The 23,672-nt window shown below is 42.0% G+C and overlaps 2 protein-coding genes across 7 annotated transcripts in view; both read right to left on the reverse strand.

The window, feature by feature from the left end:
- Positions 1-429, reverse strand: part of plcb4b (phospholipase C, beta 4b) — a 57,410-nt gene extending 56,981 nt beyond the window's left edge. For all 4 annotated transcript variants that reach the window (XR_012769031.1, XR_012769029.1, XM_075459881.1 and 1 more), the window contains exon 1: positions 182-429. The gene's annotated coding sequence lies outside the window, so the exon portion shown is untranslated. The remainder of the gene's footprint in view (positions 1-181) is intronic.
- A 2,273-nt stretch (positions 430-2,702) lies between these two features.
- Positions 2,703-23,672, reverse strand: part of plcb1l (phospholipase C beta 1-like) — a 125,224-nt gene continuing 104,254 nt past the window's right edge. For 2 of the 3 annotated variants that reach the window (XM_075458782.1, XM_075458783.1), the window contains 9 exons: positions 22,518-22,656; positions 22,302-22,355; positions 21,678-21,897; positions 20,605-20,773; positions 19,687-19,763; positions 19,505-19,594; positions 19,316-19,373; positions 19,061-19,147; positions 2,703-4,821 (listed from right to left, as the gene is read on the reverse strand). In XM_075458782.1, coding sequence (XP_075314897.1) covers positions 4,597-4,821; positions 19,061-19,147; positions 19,316-19,373; positions 19,505-19,594; positions 19,687-19,763; positions 20,605-20,773; positions 21,678-21,897; positions 22,302-22,355; positions 22,518-22,656 — 1,119 coding nt within the window. In that variant the 3' untranslated portion in view covers positions 2,703-4,596. Of the gene's footprint in view, positions 4,822-19,060; positions 19,148-19,315; positions 19,374-19,504; positions 19,595-19,686; positions 19,764-20,604; positions 20,774-21,677; positions 21,898-22,301; positions 22,356-22,517; positions 22,657-23,672 lie in introns of those variants that run through there. The other variant, XM_075458784.1, reaches the window with a different exon arrangement.

Genomic DNA, 23,672 nt, shown 5'->3' on the forward strand with positions numbered 1-23,672 from the left:
ATGCGAGCAGGATTTGGAGTGAGGCTCTCGAAGCCTCAGTGTTGGAGTTTAAATGAAGGTGAAATTGAAGGCACATGATTCAATTCAGCACAGTTTAACAGAGCAGCCGACCACCTAACTCTAAATATTCTATGAGCCGCTAAAAAGGGACGTTTCAGAAAGCTTTATGTGTGTTTCTTACGTGATTCCGGTGTTGGCGAGGACGGGTTTAATCCGACGGCGGAAAGAGATGATGCTAAGCAGAGTCCGGGTCAGGATTTCTGTCCGTCTCCCAGCCTGTGTATCTTCCAGCTGCTGCTCTGTCCCGTCTCCCTCCTGCCGGAGTGTCCCGGTGCTCTTGTACCACTCGCCCTCCAGTGGAGAATGAACGGCCCCGATGCGCTTTGATTAGGAGCCCCTCTTCAGATAGACAGCGCGTCCCCCCCGCCACCACCCGACCTCCTCCTCCTCCTCCTCCTTCTTCTCCTTCTCCTCCTCCTCCTTCTCACCACCTCCACCACCAGCCCCGAACGTGCCTGCGCGTGAGCGGTCGGTCGTGTTCGTGCGCGCGCGAGACTCCGTGGTGTGTGCCTTCATGAGCGTGCGCCAAAATGAGTGAATGAGTGTGCCTTGGGTTGGCAGAACAGTGAGTCACCCAGCAGAACCACATCCAGCTCCTCCCCCCTTTTCTAACAGCTGACTACTGTAGCCGCCATGCGTTGATAAAGACAAACAGTGGCTCCCTCTCCTCCCCCATGTAATGTGCTCCTGTTTGCCCTAAAGAAGCTACTGTGTGACTGACTGCAGCAAATGCTGCCGATTCAAAGCTCCTCATGTTTCAAGTTATTCATCAGTGTCATCACTTTATTTGTTGTTGTCTAGGGTTACTTCTTGTCATCTTTTGCACTTTTTTCCTTTTTTTTTTTTTTTTTACTGTCATGCAGTTTTTTTTTTTTTACTGTAATAGGATTTTAGGACAGAGCTGAAAGATATGCATCCTTATCTTTGGTAAATTGTGCCAAATTGAAGACGTCTCCTGACAGAAATTCATCATAGCACGTGGAATATAATGGTCAAAACTCGCACAAAAGCCCGGGAGGAAAAATGGGTTTGACGATTCCCACAATGCATTTACCAAAAAAACATCTTCTTCAAGCGCCAGCCTCCCCGTTTGTGATGCAGAATCTCTGTGTACAAAAACGCCTAAAGCAGAGGTCGTGTGTGGAGCTGTGCTGGGCTCTGGGCCCTGAGGCTGGGCTCTGGGCGCTCTTGGTGTCCACTAGAGAGGACACACAAGCAGCTATTTTCACTGTCAACAAGAAGACGAGGGCACCTTTCATTCATAATCTCTCTAAAGGGACATTTTTAGCCTTCTGGACATGATCTGATGGTCCAGCTTGATCGGGGGTAATATTAGAATAACAATCAGAATCTCATCCCACCTAGATTAAGGTTGGCGTAAACATTACATTCTTGAGTTTGGGATTAAGGTTGGATTAGGTTTATATTAGGATAGTTGAGGCAAAAAGGGGGTAGGATTAGATTCAGGGATCCAAAAACTGAAAGCACACAACTCATACAGTATGTGAGTGTTTGAGTGTCTTTCTAAGTAGGTGTGTGTACGTAGTGTACCTGCCAAGAAGCATCCTGCGGTCCTCCCTCTTCTGCTGCCCTGGTGTGCTTCATTAAAGGCCAGTTACAGGATACCTCCTCCTCTTCATCTCCACACCAGATGGACAGACACAAGGCGATAATATTCCAGGGAGTTTGGAGGGGCGTCACTGTTTATATAACCCAGAGAATCTTATTAAAAAGGCGCTCTCCTTCCGTCCTGAACCCAGGGTTAATTAGCTCACTTCCTAGTTGCAGGCATGCACAGAGGCCTCTGAATGGTCGCAGTGGTTGTCATGGGAGACCAGGCTTGTCTTATCTCCTGTTGCCTGTTGGGATTCTGCTGAGAAGCTGTGACTGAGAAGGACACAGTGTTTATGAAGTCTGGAAAACTCACGCTCACAGCAGCAAGGCACACTCGGACGCTGATGAAAATGCTGCCACACAAGCACATGGACACAAGCTGGAAGACTGCAGGCAACAACACTCATACAGTGTGTAACAAGTTTCTTCTCTCCTATGGATGAAAAATGTGCTACTATAGTGACTGACAAAAGAGTAAATACAGATCATTCAGAAATGTCTGTATGATTTCTTTGCTTTGACATCAATCATGTAGGTGTTCTTTTCTCGGTTTTTGGAGATATCGTTACCTTGGTGATATTAAAATAGGCCGTCAAGGCCGTCCCCCGCTTCCTCCGACCCTTGAATGTGACACACATATCATACACACAGCCACCCAGCACGGACCCTACCAAACAGTCTGGAACTGGGCTGTTTGCTGTCGATCCCTCATGAGCAACCAGCTTTCTTGAAATGTAGCCACACTATTCTGTCGTCCCCAACACATTTTTGTCACACCACTTTCACACAGCTTTTGTTACCTTATATTGACTGTGGGTTGACAGCGTAAACTCTGGTTAAAGTCGTATCATGGCATGAGAAGACAACCACCAACACATAAGAACTAAAACTGTAAACTTATGTGTGTTATGTATGTAATTGGGGAATTGATCACATACATAGAAATACGTATTTAAACTGTAAAAATGAAATAGAAAAATCAAAATGAAATCAAACAAATCAAAAGACACACAAGTCCATTCCAGCAAAGTACAATAATAGCCACATTTATTTTTAGTTACAAGCAAGTTCCCTTTACACTATATGTTTTTTTTTCTCATCTTCATGTTTTATCCTTCATGTCATACATACATTTACAGTTCCAGAGTGCATACACTTAAGTTGATGAGAGAGGGACTGTTAAATAAAGTGGCTCAAGACATTAAAAGAAAAAAAATCTCTCTCTTTTCTTATGAGACACTTATCAAATACTGCTCTTCACAAGCTCAGTGTTACTCAGTAGTGGTACTGCTCTAAAAAGTGCACACGTCTATTCAATACCAGACAGCATCATAGAATATAATACAATGGCAATTTAAACAGTGGCGCATTTTCACACATTCAACATCAAACATGGCAAACTCATTCAAAGGCACAGGACCCTCACAGCAATGTCATCTTTTTAAAATGGAGTTTGGACGAACGTGTCAGGTTACCCTCCACTTTCAGTTCATTATTTTCAGGAAAATCTGGTGAATTACGATTTGATATCACACGGTACGCTCGTGAGTTAAATGGCACTGAACGGCTGGGAAGTCAAAAGTACTTCCTTAAAGTTGTGGAAACAGCCACATTTCATATGTTAAAGAGGAAGAGGTGCAGTGAACGCTGGTGCCAGGCGGCTGTAATCTGGGTGTTTTGGATAGTTACAACAACTGAACTATTTCACCGCAGTTTCCCCACTTCAAAGTGTAGCTTCGAGTAGTGGGTGAATAGTAAGAATAGTGCCATGTTTTCTGTGGTCTGCAGTGTCTGTTCTGAGTATTGGAACTGCGTGCACGTTCCTCTGTAGGTACATAGTGAACCTGCTAAGAGGAAGGCCAACTCTTTAAACTACAACAGGATCCTCCTCTGTTTGAATGTCCTGGACTGAATGTTTGAATTCAAGGGGCAAAGGTAAAGAGTAACCTGTTCCCTTAATGCAGCTACTATGGGATTTAAAACTCAGGGTGTGTTGTTACTTAGTGCCACTCCACTTATTCCACAGTGATGTATCAAGCCACAATGGGTCAACTGTTTAGCAGGTTTAGTCAAAATGTACCAAAGAAAATAGATTAACAATCATAAACATCTCTGCTACCCAGCTACCGTAACATTTACAGTTGTTCGAATACATGCTTCTCTTCCTCTTCCCACAAACAATGGAAGTTTGTTAAAAACTGGCCAAAACAAAGAAAGAATGACAGAGGACATCATTATATTACTATATCAAAAATATCCCACGAAACAAATAATGGTTAAAATGATGGGTTTAAAAAAAAAAAAGAAAGAAAAACATAGCAGCAACACATAGGCTTTAGTTCTGTGAGGACAAAATGGGGGAACCCAGCAGCCACCGGTGCCTCTGGGTTAGAATAAGGGTTACACAGTTATGTTTAGTGAGCCTTCAGTGCAACCATGTAATGGTGAATTCAAACTTATAAAGATGGAAGCTTTAAAGGTTGAATATAAAAATTTCTTTACAGTGCAAGTTGACTGAAAATCCAATGTAAGACGATTCGAACCCCGGCACATTTCTTTCACCACCACAACATCCTGATAACAAAAACAATAAAAAGAAACTGCTCTCTGTGCAATAGTTCAAGTAAGTTATTTCCTGCAAATGGTTAGTGTTGTGTCACACATTCTGTGGCCGTACCGAAAGAGACGACAGCGTACAGGTAACACACAAATACACAAAAATGACTATTTACATGAAACAGTTCTCTGGACGAGAACCCACTCTACGCAGAGAGGACCTCTACTCACCGACTCGGGCTTAGCTTTGGAACCAATCCTCCCTTCGGATACATTGGACCAATAGTTGGGGCAGTCTTATCCTAGATCTCTGGTCACAGCCATGTTGACCACATCGTGTCCCAGTGTGAAGCAAAGGTTAAATCCTTAAAGGGCCGTGTCGTAGACTCGTTCTGACGAGACTTCCTCCGTGTCGTCCTCGGACTGTGACGCCTTGTGGTTGAGCTTCTCAGCTGTTGAAGAGGCAACAAGGTTTCCATGGACTAAGTCATCGCTAGGCTTGGCCTTGCTGCTGTCCTGAACAAACTCTTGGATCTCCATGGGCAGCCGTCGAAACTTGTCCTGGTACTCCTGGTCCAAATCACTCTGGAGCTGCGGAGTCAGAAAACACATTTCAGCAAGGAATTCTGACGAAAGGGAAAATCATACAACTAGCAGATTAATTCCCCAATACGGAATGCCTCACACAGTATATATCTGAGACTGTTTGTCAAGATATGTCAGTATAGTCGTAAAACTACTTTTTAGTCCAGCAGTCACTGGACACTGAACATATTAGAACATGCCAGCAAACACTGGTACGAAATTTGTTGGACTGTACATGAAATTGCATCATCTTGACTTTCTTGTTTACGTAAAAGTTGATTTTTAAAAAAAAAAAAGCAGTCAGTTCATTTTTCAGCTCAAAAGTTTATTTTTCTCTTAGTCAAAGCAGACTGCTGGGAAAGAAAAGCATTACCCAGAGGAAAATAAAGCGACTGATCACGTGTTCCCTATTTGACAAGGCGGACAGTCTGACACACCGGAACCAGCTGTGTTATTCTTTCACTCTACACGAGGTTAACGATCTCTGATCGTTCGTCTTAATGACAACATAGCTTGCAAAGGCCACGCTTTTCATTTCTGATGCTACTCTCTCATCAAAATGGCTCTTGCTTTTACTACTTCAGTGCCTTGTTACTATAATGTAAATCCTGTAAATGGAGACATGTATGGTGATATGTTTTGAACAGATAGTTAACCAGATAAAGGCTGATATTTTCACATCATGCAGACATGAATGAAAACAAATAGCTGCATGAAATTCAATCCATTTCAGGGTACGCTTTGGATATTGTACAAAATTTAAGTAATTTATTCACATGGTAGCAATGGTGGAAACCAAGAGATCCTTTAACCAGTATTCATTTGTTACTCATTTGGACCTGCCAAATATGATGAAGTGTAACATCGATTTATTCTCTTTCTTCCCCTCTTTTTTGTTTGTGTTTGAACTTTTTTATCAACTTTCGTACAGCTAAACGTTCCGCTGTGTTACAGCAACTCTTCAACAACTCTTTGGTACTGGTTAAGATGCTTTCAGTTGGGGATGCAGCCCAGTTTGTCTAGAAATAAGGCCGATGACAGCCCTGAGTGTCAGCCACACAGTAACGCTGTGCGACATCCAACCAAAACAATGAGTTGAAGGAGCTAAGGGGAACTGCACAGTTGCATAATAGTTCTCTGTGGGTTTATCAGTATCAACGGCCCCATTAGAGCAGTTTAGAGCAGGAAGTCAGCCTTTACAGTGCATTGAACAGTCACTGCACACACTTTTCTGTATGTGCTGGGCTAAGGCAGCCGCAGGAGTTTTTGTCACGTCAGTTAACTAAAGAGTAGATTTCGAGGTATTCTGCCTGTTTCTCTGAAAATACAACGGAGTGAACATAAAGATTGCATACAGAATATTAGGTACCGCAGAAAGGGGCCTTAAACAATGACAATCTGCACTGACTGTAGTCGTGCTGCAGCTTGGTGTACTGAGGTAGAACGGGATCCCATCAGAACCCTCATACTAAACACTCCCTCCCAAACTGAGAAATTGGATGGAGAATCTGTTTTCTCCGAGGCATAGACGCCCCCAATGATTACAGATGACAAGATTGTATTCATTTCATTGTGAGCCAATAATTGCTGTAATGCTGATTTCTGTTTAACTACCCGACTGGCTCCCAAGGGAGGGCAGTAATTAAAAAGAAAAGCTGCTAAGATGAATGGTGTCAAAGTCTCGCAGCTCACGTCAGCATTATGAGGGATCAAAAATACCTGTAAGTCCTCACAGTACTCATAAAGGATCCATATCTTTTCTGAGAGGCCTCTGTATCGAACGGCTCTCACCCACCCGCTAACTAAACAGTGAGCACAAACAGTCTCAACTGCAAGATGGACAAACTAAGAGCGGATATATTGGCGTCATAAATCTTTGCAAACTTTGACAACGCTCTGCGTATGCAACTGCAGGAAGTTCAACTGCCAACGCACCGAGCTGAATTTTACTTGATGACCTCACCTACACGTTCTGTGGCCTCCAGTCAATGTAGAAAGGACAGCGTTCACAGCTGGCAAAGAAAGCCCTAAATCATTTGATAAATATTAACAAGGATCCTCAAAGACTGACTGAGAGGAAAGGAGAGGTGATACAGGGGAGGTCAAGGACTGCCATCCTGCTCTTGGCTTCAGTTTGCAGTCCTCTTTTGTTAAGTTTATGAGATGGCACATCCATCTGTATTGTTAAATGAGAAATGCTAACAGTTACAAAGCACTTAGCCTCACAGCACTTTGATACTTTGTTACAATATGAATTAGACAGAATTTAAATTGTCATATGTCTGGGCATCGACTTTCCATGACTCTGCAGTGTAATAGGATTAAAAAAGGCTGAATGATGAGAACAAGCACTTAAAATCTTACTCAGAGTTTTAAGCTTGTTCACATATGATGTAATGTTCATAATATCACAAAATCTATCATGAGTGGAGTGCTTTTTGCGATTGCAAACTGGTCTATAGTTGACTGTAGTGAAATACATTTAATTTTAAAAACACATAAACATAGAAATTGATTTAATGGGTGTTTTAAACGTTTGATCAGTGTTTGATTTAATGAATAAGGAAAGTATTCTCATCTTAGGTTCCACCCATCCTGCCGTTTGTTCAGGACCCAGTGGTACAGCTGAGGTGTGCCCAAGGTCAGGTACTTGGGGTTGTTGCACTGATGTGCCAGCTGCAGAAATATTAGATGCTTCTAGCAAACACTCATCATAGCAACATCATTCTGGAGATTTTCCTTATGGACAAACTAAACAATCCTCATGAAAAGACTGCATGGGGAGGAAGTCAAAGTCATCATGAAAATCATGAGATGCGAGTTTGAGACCTTCTCAGGGACAGTTATGCTTTTAATACTTTATTGGATTGTGTTTCTCATAAATTAAATTACACGAGAGACGCAATCAGACAGATGACTCCAAAAGCAACAGCATGTGATGAGGATTGTCTTTGGGTGAAAGGAAGCAGCTCTTGACTCGTGTCTCCCTGATGTTGTGGCGCAGCAGCTGGCAGCAGCGCCTGCTCAAAGCCCCACCAAGTACTGCATTTCAAGGTCACCTTCTCTGAAACATGCCCTCCTCCTTATACGTCTCTCTCCCTCCCTCTTTTCCATCTTTCCCTCTGTCTTTCTCTCTCACTCTCTCTGGGGGTCTGACAGCGTGGACATTCAACACATCAAAACCAGATGGCTAAAGATGCGCCGCAGCTCGACTTTGGGTCCCCGCTCCGCATGTGACCCACATGAGGGTGGGACAGTTTGCACACACCTTCTGTGTGTGGGGTTGTGTGTTTGTGCATGCGCAGTCTGCCTTCACCCGGCCTGCTGAGGTACAAACACCCTCTGATCAAAGCTGTCGTCTTTCTCCGATCAGATGCCACCCTGGCTCGCGAGAAGCTGGTGGGAGCAGAGGGCAGAGAAGTGTGAGGGGTGCCAGGCACCTCTCAAAACGTGTCTCTGTGTTCTCCATCTAATCAACAGCTCAGTAACAGACAAAGACAGCCTGAGATTAATACAGATAGCACTTTCTTTTCCCCAAAAGGAAGCTTTAGTTCCAAACAGTCTCACTGAATGACAGAGATGGCTGTATTAAGAAACAGGCAGATATGTGTTTCTTATATTTTGATATAATTCTGATATAATTCGATATTTTGAAACATTTTTCCCCACCATCTGTGACTTCTGTCTGAAATCTTTGAAGTTTGACAGCGAAGAAATCCCAGGAGTGTAGGAAATGGAAACCTCCCACATTTGTTTCGTCTGGATCAAATTCTGACTTGGAACACAAAAAGTCTCACACGTTTTTTTGTACTGCAAAGAGGATCATTTAAAAGAAAAAAAGAAAAGAAGACAAAAACACGAGTCAAAACCGAGTTAGAAGTCTGGCTGAAAGACTAGTCCTTTAAAAGCCGAGTGACTGGTAAAGTGTATTGGCTTGTGTGTTCAATGCGCTTTTTCAATATATAGTCAATATACAGTATCAAAATAATCTGTGAATATAGTGCGATAAGATTGATATATCAGCTATCACTGTGATTAGTTATTTAACTGGAGGTATCTAGACTTCCAAAGTTTTTTTTCCAACATTTCAAGCAAGTATTAAAGAAATAACGAAAGAGGAAAAACCTTTCGACAGCCCAAGTAAATTGAGTTCTACCACAGTCTGAGACCTTATTCAGCTTGTTAGGTCGACGGGTCGATTACAGTAATCGTTAGGAGAGGCCATATGATACAAATGTAAAGCCTTATAAATATTGACCTCTAAAACCTTATCCCTGCAATCAGCAGCCATGAACTCCTCTGCACAGCTAGATCCGTCATCATTAAAAATACCACAAAACAGGAGAAGACTTTATAAAAATAGCAGTTCTCAGGTAGCTGTCTCCTCAGTTTGTAATCTAATAAAGAAATGGCAGCTAGAAGGAATGGTGAAGTTCCAGTTAAGGTGTGTTGTACCAATAAGGCTCTGAAAGAACCGCTTCTAGCATGTCTTTAAAGCTAAATCAAAACCACTGTTTGACTGCAAAAGGTTTTCAGGAAGATTTATCAGACTCTGGAATGTTCTACTCTGCAGCCACACCTGCAAAAATACAACACTGATGGAAGAGGGAGAAAACTTTTTCTCAGTCCTCAATGCAAAATTCAAGTATCAGTTTGCAAATGAACACCTAAACGGGTCTAATGCATTCTGTAAAAGACTGAAGATGTTAAAGCTGTTTGGCTGCAATGAACAATGGGGGAAAAAAAGGTGCAACATTTCTCAAAAAGAACTGTTAAACATCGGGGTGACGCAATCAAGCTTTGGGACGTATTGCAGCCGGTGTCACGGGAAACGTCGGAGAGAAGGCTTGTCAATTAAATACCAGAAGATTCCTCGCAGCAAACATCACACAGTGAGTTAAAAAGCTAAACATGAGAAGAGGATGGTTACCACAACAGGAAAACAATCCTAAAAACATCTCATTATCCACTATGGAAAACCTCAAGAGGTGAAAGCCAGGGGGTTTGCGATAGGCCTCATTGTCCCCTAAATTTATCGTCAAAAAACCTGTGGACATACCTTCAAGGAGCAGTGCATGAAATAATTTCACAAAACTGGAAGCCTCTTCTATTCTCTTTGCTGCCAACAAAAAGTATCTTCACTCTGATAATATTCAAAGGTAAACTATAAAGACGAAAATCAAAACAGATTCTCGCCTCAAACATTAAAGAACCGTCTTTAACTTTGTGCTTTTTGGAAATCAGGTCATCTTTTACTGATTTAACTGTTCACAGCAACAGAAATTTCAAGTAGGGATGCCCAGACTTTTGCATGTCACTGTAAGTGGGCAATTGGTCCGGTTTCTGTATGGACACAAGCCACCAGCCAGTTTTCAAATCTGTATCTCATCTCAGAAGACTGTCAACAAGCCGCACGCACACGCACACACACACACACACACACACACACACACACACACACACACACACACACACACACACACACACACGCACACACACAAGCACACACATTTCTGCCTTTCTTAAAATACAGCATTCAGTGACCTTCTTCACCAGCTGTCCTCATTTTGAGAAGCTATCGAGGGAAGCGGAGAAGGCCTCCAAAGAGCCAAATTAATTCTTTGCTTTGAGCTGTGACATAACGCCTGCTGCAGCATCACAAAAAAATCTTCAACCAGCTAAGTGCTGCACTACATGTGCAGCATGCAGCTATGTCAGCTGTCTCTCGTCTGAGGGAAATATCATCTCGTCTTCTCTTGCCTTAAAACCTAAATTTAAACCAGCTCTTAATCACACCACTTCAATAAAGTTTGGACTTGTGGTACACTGTGTAACATGCACAGATGCGAGCACCCTGACCTTGAACATAGCTAACATACCCAAAGTCCAATTAGGCCAAACCAGTCCCATGTCTGAGAGATGAGACATGGTCGCAACCTTTTCAACCAGCTTTAATGCCTTCAATGATAGTACAGCTGGAGAGAGACAGGAATGCAAGGGGCAGAGAGAGGGGGGAGACACGCAGCAAAAGGGCCGCTCGGTGCGGGACTCGAACCGGGGCACACTGCAGCGAGGACTACTGCCTCTGCACATGGGGCGGCCACCCCCCCCCCCCCGTTCACCCTCCTTTTTAACTCTGTTTTGGTTTCAGCCAACACATTACACAAAAGTCTTGTTCCAGTGACTGAACCCCCCCCGCCCCCAAAAAAAGCATTGCATTCCCACCACCTGCTCGACCATGTGGATGGAGCTTTTGAATGCTGTTTCCTTCTCCTTTTTGCCCTTTGATCAAACAACAGTTTTCATCTTATCCAGCCACAGAATGAATGACTTCTTCGTCCAGGTAAGATTCTGGGCCAGCCTACGTTTCCCTGTTTAGGAGAAGTGCTGCCCTCCTTGGTCTGCATCCATGGGAATCAGCTATGTACAATGTCTGGTGAAGAGTGCGCCTTGAGATGCTGGCATCGAAAATTCTCGGATTCCTCATGATCCCCTTGGCGGTGATCTTTAGTCAGTGAACATGTACTGAGTTTATGGGAACCTTTTTCATGAGAGTGGCTGTGTGCTGCAGCTGGAAAACAAATTAGAGGGGCGACACTGAACCGGAACAATAACTGCCCAAGAAAAAGAAAAAAACAAACAAAAGAACTGAAAGGGCCATTTGATTAATTTGTGATTAAGTGAAAATTTAGAACCTATAGCTTGCTGTTGTTTTCTTTCATGCTATAAGAGAGTGAAAACTTTGTGACTTTGTTCTGACTTCTCTCCCACAGTTATGTAAAACATGATAAAAGATATGTTAGTCCATGTCAATTATAATCCTTTCTCTTGTACTCACATCATTTAAAATTTGTATGCACAGCTAAACCTATTTTATCAATCATTTACTACTAATTTCTATTCACTGCTTCCTCCTCACATTAGAGCGCCGGTCTATCTGCTGTTTTCATCTTTTCTTTACTTTTTCTCCAATAATGTATTATGGGTACACATTAAACAAATAAATAAATAAACAGTGAATGTGAAGCTCGTGCAAGAAACCTTAAAACCAAACTGTATAGGAACAATTCAGAAGTTCAGTGGTTAATGTTCCTTAGACAGAAAAAAAACCCTGAGAGCTTCTTTTGCACATGTGGGTATACATAATGAACAGTCGTACACTGATCTGAAATAGCATTTAGCATAATAGAGTAGAAGAGTAACCAAGCGTGCAACATGTACACACACTCACACATGCACAATGGATTTTTCTTCACTGCCTCTGGTTAGTACTCAGTGTTCCCTGTGGGTATGCGTGTGTGTGTGTGTGTGTGTGTGTGTACGTACGCACAAGTGCATTATTGATGCAATCATGCCAGGGAGCAATGGTGCAGATCAAAGTCTGTGATGAGGGAACATGGTGGCCGCCCCTACCAAACGGCCAAAGAGGGACATTAAGGGACACTGGGTGATGGCCATATACTAGCTCGGATCTTATTAAGCTCAAGACCTACATGTTTCCTCCAGCCTGTTTGCTGCCCCTTTCTTCACTCTTCCTCCTCCTCCTCTTCCTCCTGCTGCTGCTGGTTTTCCTCCACCTCCAGTAACCATCTATGGGATAGCGTCATGAGGACTCAGTTCCAAATTAACAGATTGCAGAGAGACATGAAGGATAGACGAGGATATGAGAGGTGGGGGAGAGGGAGAGAGGGGGGATCCGAGTTTCCATGACGACTGCACAGGACTCCTGCTTGACGAATAAGGAGGATGTGTGCACCTACATGTGTGGCTCTGTGTGTATGTCTGAGGATTTCACAGAAGGGAGACACCTTGAGATATTTCTCCCTTTTCATTTCCACAAGAAAGAACGTACGTGTCCAACATTACATTCCCAAGACGCACAAATACACCAACGCACCATATTGTGAAACATACTGCCTTGTCACCACAGTACTTCATACTCTTTCATGGCCAATAAAAGGTGTGGAAGGGAAGTGTGCTTCTACACAATGAAAAGATAGTTAGAGTTTAGACCTTTAAAGAGCCCAGAATTAATTTTTATTGAGTGTCTTGTGTTTAGGTTGAATACATCTAGGACTGCCCCGTGTGTGGCAAGGTTGCGGAAGGTTGTGATCTAAGACAAGGATAAGATAAAATAAAACAAGAAATAAATAAATGAAAAATAATAATAAAAAAATCACTAATCTTATTCAGAAGGTGCAACATGCCAAGATACTTGAGGTGTGTGGAACCATCTTCCGTCATGAAGCTGTATATTATCGATACCTACAGGATGTTTTGATAGGCTCATTAACAGCATAGCGACACCTGAGTGCACATCCTGGGACTGACAACAATCTATGGCATGTCTCTTTCACTGTCCTCTTTAATTCAACGCAGTACACAACCCTTATGCTATCATCAACTAGAAACTCTTACAAACAGTTAATCGATCAAGGCATTTCTCACATCACATCCTCTCAGCTTTGCATTGTTCAGAGGTTCTGCCTGAGCATGAGTAAACTGCAATGCAGGGACTGTTTAGCAAGTTTTTAGGTTGGTATATCACACGTGTGCGAGTGCACACATATACACACACAAACACCATTGTAATGGGCCGTTGTAGCACTCAGGGTTTCCACCAGGGATGGTTATAGATGTCCATTAGTGGCTGCTCTGAGCCCAGAGAAGAAACTGGGTCAGAACTGTGTGTGAAAGAGAGCCTATTGTATCTTCCCCTTTCTGATTCAGAAAGACTAACGCATGACAATTTTTTTTGTCAAAAAGCCATTTATCAACCCATATCGGAGCTTGTAATATCCTGTTTTCAATGTGTGCTTTCTTACTATTAAGAGGAAGTTTAACCAGGGTGAATTGACTGCAGTTACCTTATTAATAACAGCCGAGCCTTTTTTACAATACATCATATTCATCGTACACAGATGGAACTGCCACGGAAGGCCGATGACCTAACTGTTTTGGGTTCAGTGACTCACTCAAGGATACATTCACATGCCATTAGGCAGTGCTGAAAGTACTAGAACTAGATTCAATACAGCTTGAACGTAACCAAGTTTAATGTAAACAGCTGGTGAGAAAGTGAAACATTAACGTTTACGGTTTTTTTTTAAACCTGGACCTTATTTTTGGCATAAAACACGTTCATCTACTCACCGATAACAGTTTGGTGAAAGTCGGCGTCCATCGGAAGATATTTAGATCACTCGAGATCTGCGTATATCCATATAACAGGAGTGAACAGGGCATAAACAATACAGCCTCTAAATAAGGCATTATCTGTCTTTATTTCACCAATACTTTAAGATGAATGAATGAATGAATGAACACGTACTATTGCACAGTTAGCTCATAGCTGCTGTGTTGTTGTTATCTGGGGCTATGGGGGCGCTTATGGGGGCTTTTTTTCGCATCTGCAGCACAGCTAATTCACTCCGGTAAGGACGTCCATCGTACTCAAATTCGTCATCCACGTTGTCAAAATCCGATAAATATTTTTTTCCGGTGAGTAGATGAACGTATTTTATGCCAGGAATAGGGTCCAGGTTTAAAAAAAACAAACTTCTCCTCTCACTCAGCGCAGATAAAAAGTGGCCGAAACAAAACAAGTTGACACAGGCTGCTTGTGTATGTCTGAGACTAGCAATATGAAAGCTTCTGTGACAACATCCTTTTATTCTCTCTCTGAGGAGTTTTGTGACAAAATACCAAAACGCTTCATGTCATTTTGTCACAGGATTCACGACTTAAGCTCCAAAAAGAGCTGGGACGCTGTTTAAAATGTAAACATACAACAGAAAACAATGTTGATTTTACTCACAATAGAAATTAGAAAGCACCTAACGTTGACAGTGAGACACTTTACTGTTTCATGAAAAATATCAGCTCATCCAGAATTTAATGGCAGCAACACATCTCAGAAAAGATGGGATAGGTCCATGTTTACCACTGCGTAGCATCCCCTCTACAGTCCATAAACCGAGGACAACACTTGCTGAGACTTTATTAGAGGAATGTTGTTCTATGTAATTCTAGCTGCTCAACAGTCCTGGGTTTCCTTTGTCGCATTTTGCGTTTCATGATGCACCAAATGTTTTCCATTAGTGAAAGCTCTGCACTGCGGGCAGGCCAGTCCAGCATTTGGACTCTTCTTCTGTGCAGCCATGCTGTTGTAATAGATGCAGTGTGTGGTTTAGCTTTTTCTTGCAGAGATATGTAAGGTCATCCCTAAAAGAGACGTCTGGATGGGAGCACACGTTACTTTGAATGCTGCCTGCACATACCTTTCAGGTTGATTGTGCCTTTTCAGACGGGCCTGTTGCCAGTTCTGTAAGCACAAAAGCACCCCCATACCACCAGCGATGCAGGCTTTTGAACCGTAAAATCTCTGATGGTCCCTGAAGCATCCACGATTTTCCAAATAAATTTCAAATTTCGATTTTTGTCTGACCACAAAACAGTTTTTCCACTGTGACTCAGTCCTTTTTAAATATGCTCTGGCAGAGTAATAGGCTGGTAAAATTTCTGACACATGCTCAAATAAGGCTAATTCTTGACATGATAGAGCCATATCCTGCATTTGTGTATGCCACAGTGAACTGTGTTCACACACAATGATTTCTGAAAGGAATCATGGTTATTTCTAAAGCAATCCCTCTAAGTGCATGAAGGTCACAGGCAGCTGTTATTGATTTTCAACAATGTCCCTTGTGGACAGAGATGTCTCCAGAATCTCTAAATGTTTTGTTCTGTACATGACAATTTTCCATTGAAAAATATCATATAAAATTTCTCTACAATTTGTATAAGCATTTTTTTTTAGCAGATTGCTAAACCTTTGCCTTATTTCTGAGAGACTCTGCCTCTTGAAGGTGCTATTTTTACACCCAGTCAAGTTGCTGATCTGCTGCCAATTGGTTTTATTTAGCACCGCTTACTTTTCCAGCCTTTTGACACATAAAATTTATTTCACTTTCAACATTTGATACGTTTTCTATGTTCTACAGTAAAGAAAATTATCAAATTATCTTTGTGTTTTATTTACATTTTCCACAGCATCCCAACTTTTTTGGGGAATTGGGATGCTACCATAAAAATCATTTAACTGCATGTCTCAAACAGAAATCGATCTTTTGCTGGGGTAGTTACTCTAGAGTTGGATCCTTTGACACAGCCTTACTTTGCATACAGATTACTTTTCTTTCCATGAGAACAGATATCGCAGAGATGGCTGATTACCATGTAATAGCCTTGTTCGGGCAAATTAAATCTGCTATTGTCCAGATTTTGATTTCAAAAGTGACTTGTGACAGTGGGACAGTTGATAGATAATCAGTTGCAATTTTGTGTGGAAACAATGATTGCTAACAAGACAAAGTTCCCCTCTGAGGAAACCTGCTCCATCTTATGTTGATTAGACTCTGATGACACTGATTTATACAGTCTGTAGAAAGTGAGTGCTGACTTTCTGAAGTGGAATCACTGTGCTTTTGTCAAGGAGCTGTAGCAATTATGGGGGATAGAACAACGGTAACCAAAAGACCAAATGAAAAGGAGTGCAATTCAAACCATGTGCAATTCTAATCTACATAACAAGCAGATGGTTCACAAGGCAAAAACAGCCATCTCCGACTTTACCTCGTGATTTTCTTGTTATCATACTTCCTGCTACCATACCAGCAGCATTTTAGCATCAATGCTTTATTTCAGTCAACTGTAGCTCCATGGAAAAATATGGGTGACCTAATGATGTGCTTTGTTGCGCTGGATGTCTGTACTGCGCCACCCACACTCAACTCCAAGTGATTTCAAAGCTACAGGGATCTGTCCCTTTGAGTGTGGGTGGCCATGGAGCTGTCTCCAGCAGATGACTTCTGATTAGTGTGCATCTAATACAAAAAAGAAAAAAGAAAAACCACCTCGTGAGTTTGTGCCATAAATGCACACTATGTGCTTCTTTTGAGTAAAAAAAAAAAGAGCAGCACATCAGGGTGCCTCCGTTAAAAGTGAAATAATCTTGGTGGCAGTGTGCTATACTGATTTATGGCCTTAAATTTAACGCTTCAAAACACATCAAAATCAGAGAGAGTTCAACAAAAGAGAAAACTGAAATAGGGGGAAATGGCTGCCCAGTGAATTGCTACATTTGCATTTAGTAGATGCAGCAGTGCAAGACGATAAACGCTTTGCATCACCTAAACACTAGCACAAAGCTTTAATATCTTATATGTAAAACAACCAATTCTCCTCTTTGAGTTTGGACATTGTAGAAGTCTTGCACTTTGCGTAGTTAAATTGGTTTGCATAAATTATTTTGTCTGCCAAAAATCTGTTGGTATGGAGGATCTTGGAAACATCAACAGGGGGCATTGAAGCCAAGGACACAGCTGGGGTGTGATTTCACAATACGCAGGCCAATCTGCTCCCCCTTATGACATAATGATGCCATGCTGTACAAATTACACTTCTACAATAAATAACATATCTGCAATAAATCATAGAGTATGCTGCATTAGAGCAATGTTTGGCAGGGCTCCGTTAATGCAGGGAAGCAATTTAACTGATGACACTCAGTTGTGTGTGTTAAGTGCGTAAGTTTGCGAGTCGATTTTGCCAAACTTATACTAAATTAGTGCTTAACACCAGAATGCAATGCTTTTCTTACCACGCTCTGCAGCACCACAGTTACAATGACATGGTTGGGAACACAAAGAAATGCTAAACTCTCCAAAAGCATCCACTTGACAATTAACCCACATACATATAGTCTCAAGCAAACTTGACCAAACATCTCACATATTTGTACAACTGACACTGAGCATCACCGTGTACATGCACTCCACAGCAGGGGTTGGTGCTGAAATCTTGGGTAAATTATTTGGACATGTCGCAGAACAGCCACCGTAATCCGTTTATTCCACGGCGTCATGCATAAGATTTTACACGCGAGTTACAGTTACAGTGCAGAGTCTCAATGAACCTCGTGCAGGTCGCCACCTAGTGATACTTTTCTGTAAGAAGTGGGTTTCAAATAGGAAGCAACAAACTAAATATACATTTTCTGTGTGAAATGACAAACCTTTGGTAGAAAACTTGTATTTCTGATATGGAATTTTGATTTTTTAAATCCATTTGAAAACACAAGACTACTGTAGACTGCAGTTTGCAGCCAAAGCGCTTATCGGTAATCATTGAGGGGAAAACTGAATAAGAAGTAACGACCACGACCCTGGAACTTGGGACTGAGAAGGTTGGAAAGTATGTCATTCAGCTATGAGCTTACGTTTTCAGGGGTTTACTGCGTCACAGTCCCAGCACAGAGTTGAAATATTTAGCCTCCTCTACTTTATCTCCACGTAACTGCAACTTCAAATCATTCTTTGTCTCATGTCTTATATACTATAGTAACTAGGAAAATCATGATCAAAATACAGAGGGATGGAGGAACAGTGAAATCCTGGGTTTAAGGAGCCGACTTGTTACAGAGGAATTAAAGCGTCTATCAGTGAAGTATTAACCAGCTGGCTCAATGTTACATTACACCGTCTGTGGTGCGGTGTTTTAACAGCCTGGAACAATTCAACACATGGCTTGCAACAGTAACTGCGCATAAAAAATTGAAAAATTCAAATACATTTTCATCAGTGCTGTTTGTGCTCTCAGGCTATTTACTGTATGCTCTGTCAGACGGTAACAATGTGGTTCAAGGATTATTGAGAGCTAACAATCTCTAAAGAGGCTTGCAGAAAAGAGAGGTTGAGGGGAGTCAAGTGGGTCACCCCATGGCCTAAAACTGGCCACTTTGAACAGAGGTGTGAATGCACCATCAGAAAAAGAAGCTGGCTGACCGAAGCGTGTCACAGATTTGATTAAGACCTAAGGACGATGTGTCAACCTTTGAGGAATGGACATGACATGCCTCCTTTAACACTGATTAAAATAACTCATTTTTTAATTGCGTACGTAAGAGCTGCATGTTGAGCCCTACAGCATCTTTGCGTAATAGACATCCTGATGATGGTTCACTCCAGGCCAAAAGATCAGAGGGTTAAGCTGAACTCATTTGGAAATTTGACTGGATTCATTATATAAAAAAAGAAAAAGTCAGTGTGTATATTTTAAACGATTTGCGAAGCGAAATATTTAACTCGTCAGAAAAACGCAACAGGATCTCCTTACCCCACATCAAATGCAGCCATTATCAACTTAAGAGGGGAAAAGATATCGGCATTCTTTAACAAAGCCTCACCTTTGGCCTTTCATCCAAGATTTGCTGTCGGATGTCCTTTTGCTTCTCCAGTAGTCTCTCCTGTCGTTTACTCTGTGCATCCTCCAACTGCATGCACAAAAACACTCAGTTTAAGGTCCTTGCATGTCACATGCAACACAACTGCACCCTAAAATTGAAAAGTTGCATGTGTAACTGTAAGATGGTGAGTGCAAAATCACATTTTTATGACTATATATTTAATGTCAGGTCTGTTCAAACCAAACTCCTGCTCACCCGTTTGATATACTGCACCACCTCGTTGACAAATGATCTGTTGATCTCTAACTTCTCTCTGTGGGGAACAACCGGTCACAATTGAGTAACATCTTTAGTCTGTGCTGACATCTAGTGGTCATTCAAGAAAAACATCCAACTCCCACAAGAAAAACACAGCTTATTACCGCTGCTCAAACACACACTTACTCCTCTGTCACATTCTTGTCTTTAGATTTGGCTTCGTTAATCTTCTCTTGTCTTTTCTTGTCCATTTTTTTCTTCAGATCCCTCTTTTCTCTATGGATGGCAGGAGAGACGACAATGACGAGGGGTTAAAAACATGAGTAGGATTTCACTGTGCTTGCATGAATCTGCGTGAGTCGCCTTACTTTTCACAGATGTCTTTGAGCTTTTTGAGCTGAGCACTCTGACATTCTTCTGTTATACTGGTCAGCTTCTCAACCAGCTGGGGAGAAACAGAGAGAGAGAACCGACGTATGACAGCAAGAACAGAACAAAAAGTAAAGTGAGAAGGAGAAAAAATGGACTTTAATTCAGGATTCAGTTTGTTTAATAGACTTTAATCAGCTGAAGCTAGATCGGTTGTGTTTGTGATTAGAATTGAACATTCAGATCGGGTAAACAACCCAATCTGTTATGCTTGTTGCCTTTCCCTTGGCTAAATCTCTCTGATACCTCAGCTGTGTTTGCTGCGCAAATGCACCGGAGCAGAACACATTCATTTTTCCACACGCACATGACAGAAAGAATATGAGCACAGGCAGCAAAATGATGTCAGGAATATTCTACGGGGGGATGACCTGGAGATTACAGCGGCATTCATTTGCTCACTTGTTTCGTGCCGGCTTTTCAGAGCTTGAAGACAGCAGGAGCCTGTCAGCGCATTATCCTTCCAAAACAAGTCAGGGCGACCTGCTGTCGATGTGGGGCGCCTGTTTATCTCAGTATGTACTTGTTTACATTATGTATGCTCATGTGTAATGTTTATATGGAATCACTGATTTCTGAGACTGGTAATATCAACTGTGGGAAAGAGCATACAGTATGTGCATGTGTGCACAGTGTAAATCAAATGACATCTTTTATAATAGAATTATGCAGCATATACACAGTACACAGTTAAAAAAGCCAATAAATGTTAAACGTTAAAAAAGTGGCATTTCTTGAAAGTGGAGGTACTGTGCGTAACAGACCGAATGACAGAGTTCTTGTTCTTATAATTTATTCGACCACAGACCAACCAGCTGCTCTGACATCTACGTGTGTTTGTGTTTCTGAGTGAGTACCTGCTTTATGTGCTCTCGTTTCTGGTATTTTTCACTGTAGTATTGCTCCTGGCGAAGCGTGAGGAGCTGCTGCTGCTGCTGCTCCTTCAGCTCTGCCAGTTTCTGGCTGCATTCCTGGTCCAGCTCAAACAAGTCCTGATCCAGCGTTGACAAGGAATGTTCAGAGCGACTGGAGACAACATACAAACATCACAAAAGAAAATGTCCACAGATTAAGTTACCAGCTAAAATGTTTGGAGAGGGGCCCCTGACTCATTGCTATTACGGCACAGAGTAAATAAATCAAACTTGTATATTTATCAAAGCAATAATAACTAAAGGTTTTCAAACACACGCATGTATACTTTAAATGCAGAGAACTCTCTCAGGAAGAATATTTACGTTAGTTCTTAAAGCACTTTTAATCACCAGGAAGCAAATTTATGTTGGAGTAAGTTGATTGGACTGCTCAGAGTTCTGAATAAGTTCCACAGGCTCGGAGGCAAATCTGCTTCATAATCTGGGCACAGCTAATCCTTTGTCATTCTGACGAGAACGGGAACCTCTGCATGTAGTGTGTATTGTACGGTAGATGAAACACGGCACGGTATGATTTGTATCATCAGGGTGTGAAACAAGTTACTTTGTGGTGGAGTTCTGTCATTTTCCTTCCATTGAATTCCCACTGAAATTGGACTTCTTCCCAGATGGTACAAATTGAGATAGTACAATAAGTGCAAGTTGTAACACTTGAAAGTCTTTTTTTAAGTTAAAGTGAGTGCCATGCCAAGCTTGTTCAGAATATAACACACCTTCTATTTTTTTTATCTATGGAGAGAATGGATTGGATTGGTGTTGCAGGAGATTGTAAATAGGCCCTTCTCTTTGGTCCCTAATGCCCAAACTTCCTCTTCTCTCAGAGAATGCTAACTGTGGTGTCTTGACTATGTATCAAAACTGACACTTCACCAGCTGGTAGTAGGAAAAGAGCAGCCTAATTTTTCTCAGCCGTGTTGGCTTGTTTTATGTAGAGAAAGACGAAGGGCAAACAAAAACAGCACAGGCTTGCACAGCAGAGGGCGAGGGCTACCTACCTTTTCTTACCATCTCGTTTGTGGCTCTTCTGCAAGGCAGATCGTCGGCGCTGGTGCTGGCTCTGAAGCTCAGACACACGAGCCGTGTGCTCCTTGATCAGCTCGCTGGTCTTGCGGTGGTGTTTCCGAACCAGCTCCTTCATCTCCTTGTACTGTTTTCGCTGCTCCCGAACAAAACCCTTCTGTTGCTTCAACTCTTCCACCGTCTGAGCCTCCAGTTCTGACACAGGACGCAGGATGAAGGGCCACAGAGAAGGATAACATAAAAATATACACAACCAGTCAAAAGTTTAGACACACCTTCTCATTTAATGCTCTTTCTTTATTTTCATGACTATTTACAATGTCGATTCTCACTGAAGGCATCAAAACTATGAATGAACACATATGGAATTATATTTTAAAAAGTGTGAACATGAATAATTCACTTAATATTCTTGTCACAAAGTTATGCTTGAAAACATTCACATGAGTTTTTCCGGTACATGACATCCCCAATGAATTAGTCTGGGAGTCATAAGGTCAAGTGATTTCAAATGAAGTACAGAATAAAATTACGAAAAATCTGTAGCCACAAATGAGAGAGTAAGGGCACTGAAAGAGAAATGGGGAATGTAATATTACCAGTGAGGACGCTTTGTATGATGTCTTCGGTCTTCACTGAAGGCTTCAGTGAGCCTGTTCCCCAGAAAAACAGGGAGCACGGATAGTTTATAGGCACTATTTCATATTTACAATAAAGCAGTGTTTTTTTTCTTTATCGTTTTGCTAATACAAACAAATAGATTTGCTGGTTGAGCATCAAGCAGTTATGTTTTAGCTCACAAATCATTAGAGTACCTGCAGACTGAGGCTGGTGCCCGACTAGTGAAGGAGGCTTTGGGGCAATAATGGGCGTGTGGCTCAGTCCGTTCTCTGCAGGCAGCGCGACCCTCGGATCCACTTTAGATTCTGAGGGGGCGTCGCTCCCTGCCTCCACCTATTCACCACATGAAAGGCACAAAAATTCAATCAGTGTCATTTGAAGTGAAGACGACAGAACACAGCGGACGGCACTTTGCAGAGAAACTTGTTAAAGGACAGCATACAAAAACAAATGCCTTCTATTTCATGAGGAGGCAGAGTAAATCAGAAGGCAGTCTGGTACCTTATCTGTTTTTGCATGTTTCATTAGAGACACATGTAAAAAACTTTTCCTGATATGGTTTGAACTTCAAATTTCCCAGAATAACTCCTTCTCTGTCAGATGTAACTTCTCCTCTCACAACTCACTTGCTGTACCTGTGTACTGCAGGACAGTTTGTAGACATAGCTCTGGTAACCCACTCTCAGCATGGCTTCCTGTGCTGAGCTTCAGCAGATGTTAATTTCCCGTTGGCTCGCACACAGCACGCTCTTATCTCTCAAAGGTTAATACAGTTTTAAACAATCTCTGCTCTGATCATGCTCGCCAGATCTTTCCATTTCTTTTTGGGCTCTGTCTGCATTTATCTCTGCGCGCTAAGCCCGGCCTTTCCACGCTCTCTCTCTCTTTTGGCCACTGTTGCCATGGTCCCAACATGAAACAATTAGCTGTCAGCAATCCTTGTGGGTAATCATATCAGTTGGCAAAACAGATAAAAGAGGAGCCTCAGGGAAAACCCTCCTTTCCAGGCCCCTTTACTAACAACACCCTGTCCTGCTCTGCCTCCCATGTCTCCTCAGATATCATCCCCCTTTTCCTGTTCTCTGTTGTATTGCACCAACAACTACAATATTTCTAAACAAATGTTTAGTAGACAAATTCGCTTAATAAAGCCCTACAAAGTGTTTTTAATTTTGAACCGCCAGTGTATCTCATAGCTCGCTTACAAACTCCTTTAAAAATTCAGGAGCTTTTACTTTTAACAGTGGAGCATTCTTTAAAACATCCTGTTGTAAATGGCTCCACGGGGACGGCCACTGAGCATAACTGGGAATTTCATCTTCCTGCAACCTCCCATCCAATTACTCTTT

Source organism: Odontesthes bonariensis, chromosome 24, assembly GCF_027942865.1.
Source record: "Odontesthes bonariensis isolate fOdoBon6 chromosome 24, fOdoBon6.hap1, whole genome shotgun sequence".
NCBI lineage: Eukaryota > Metazoa > Chordata > Actinopteri > Atheriniformes > Atherinopsidae > Odontesthes > Odontesthes bonariensis.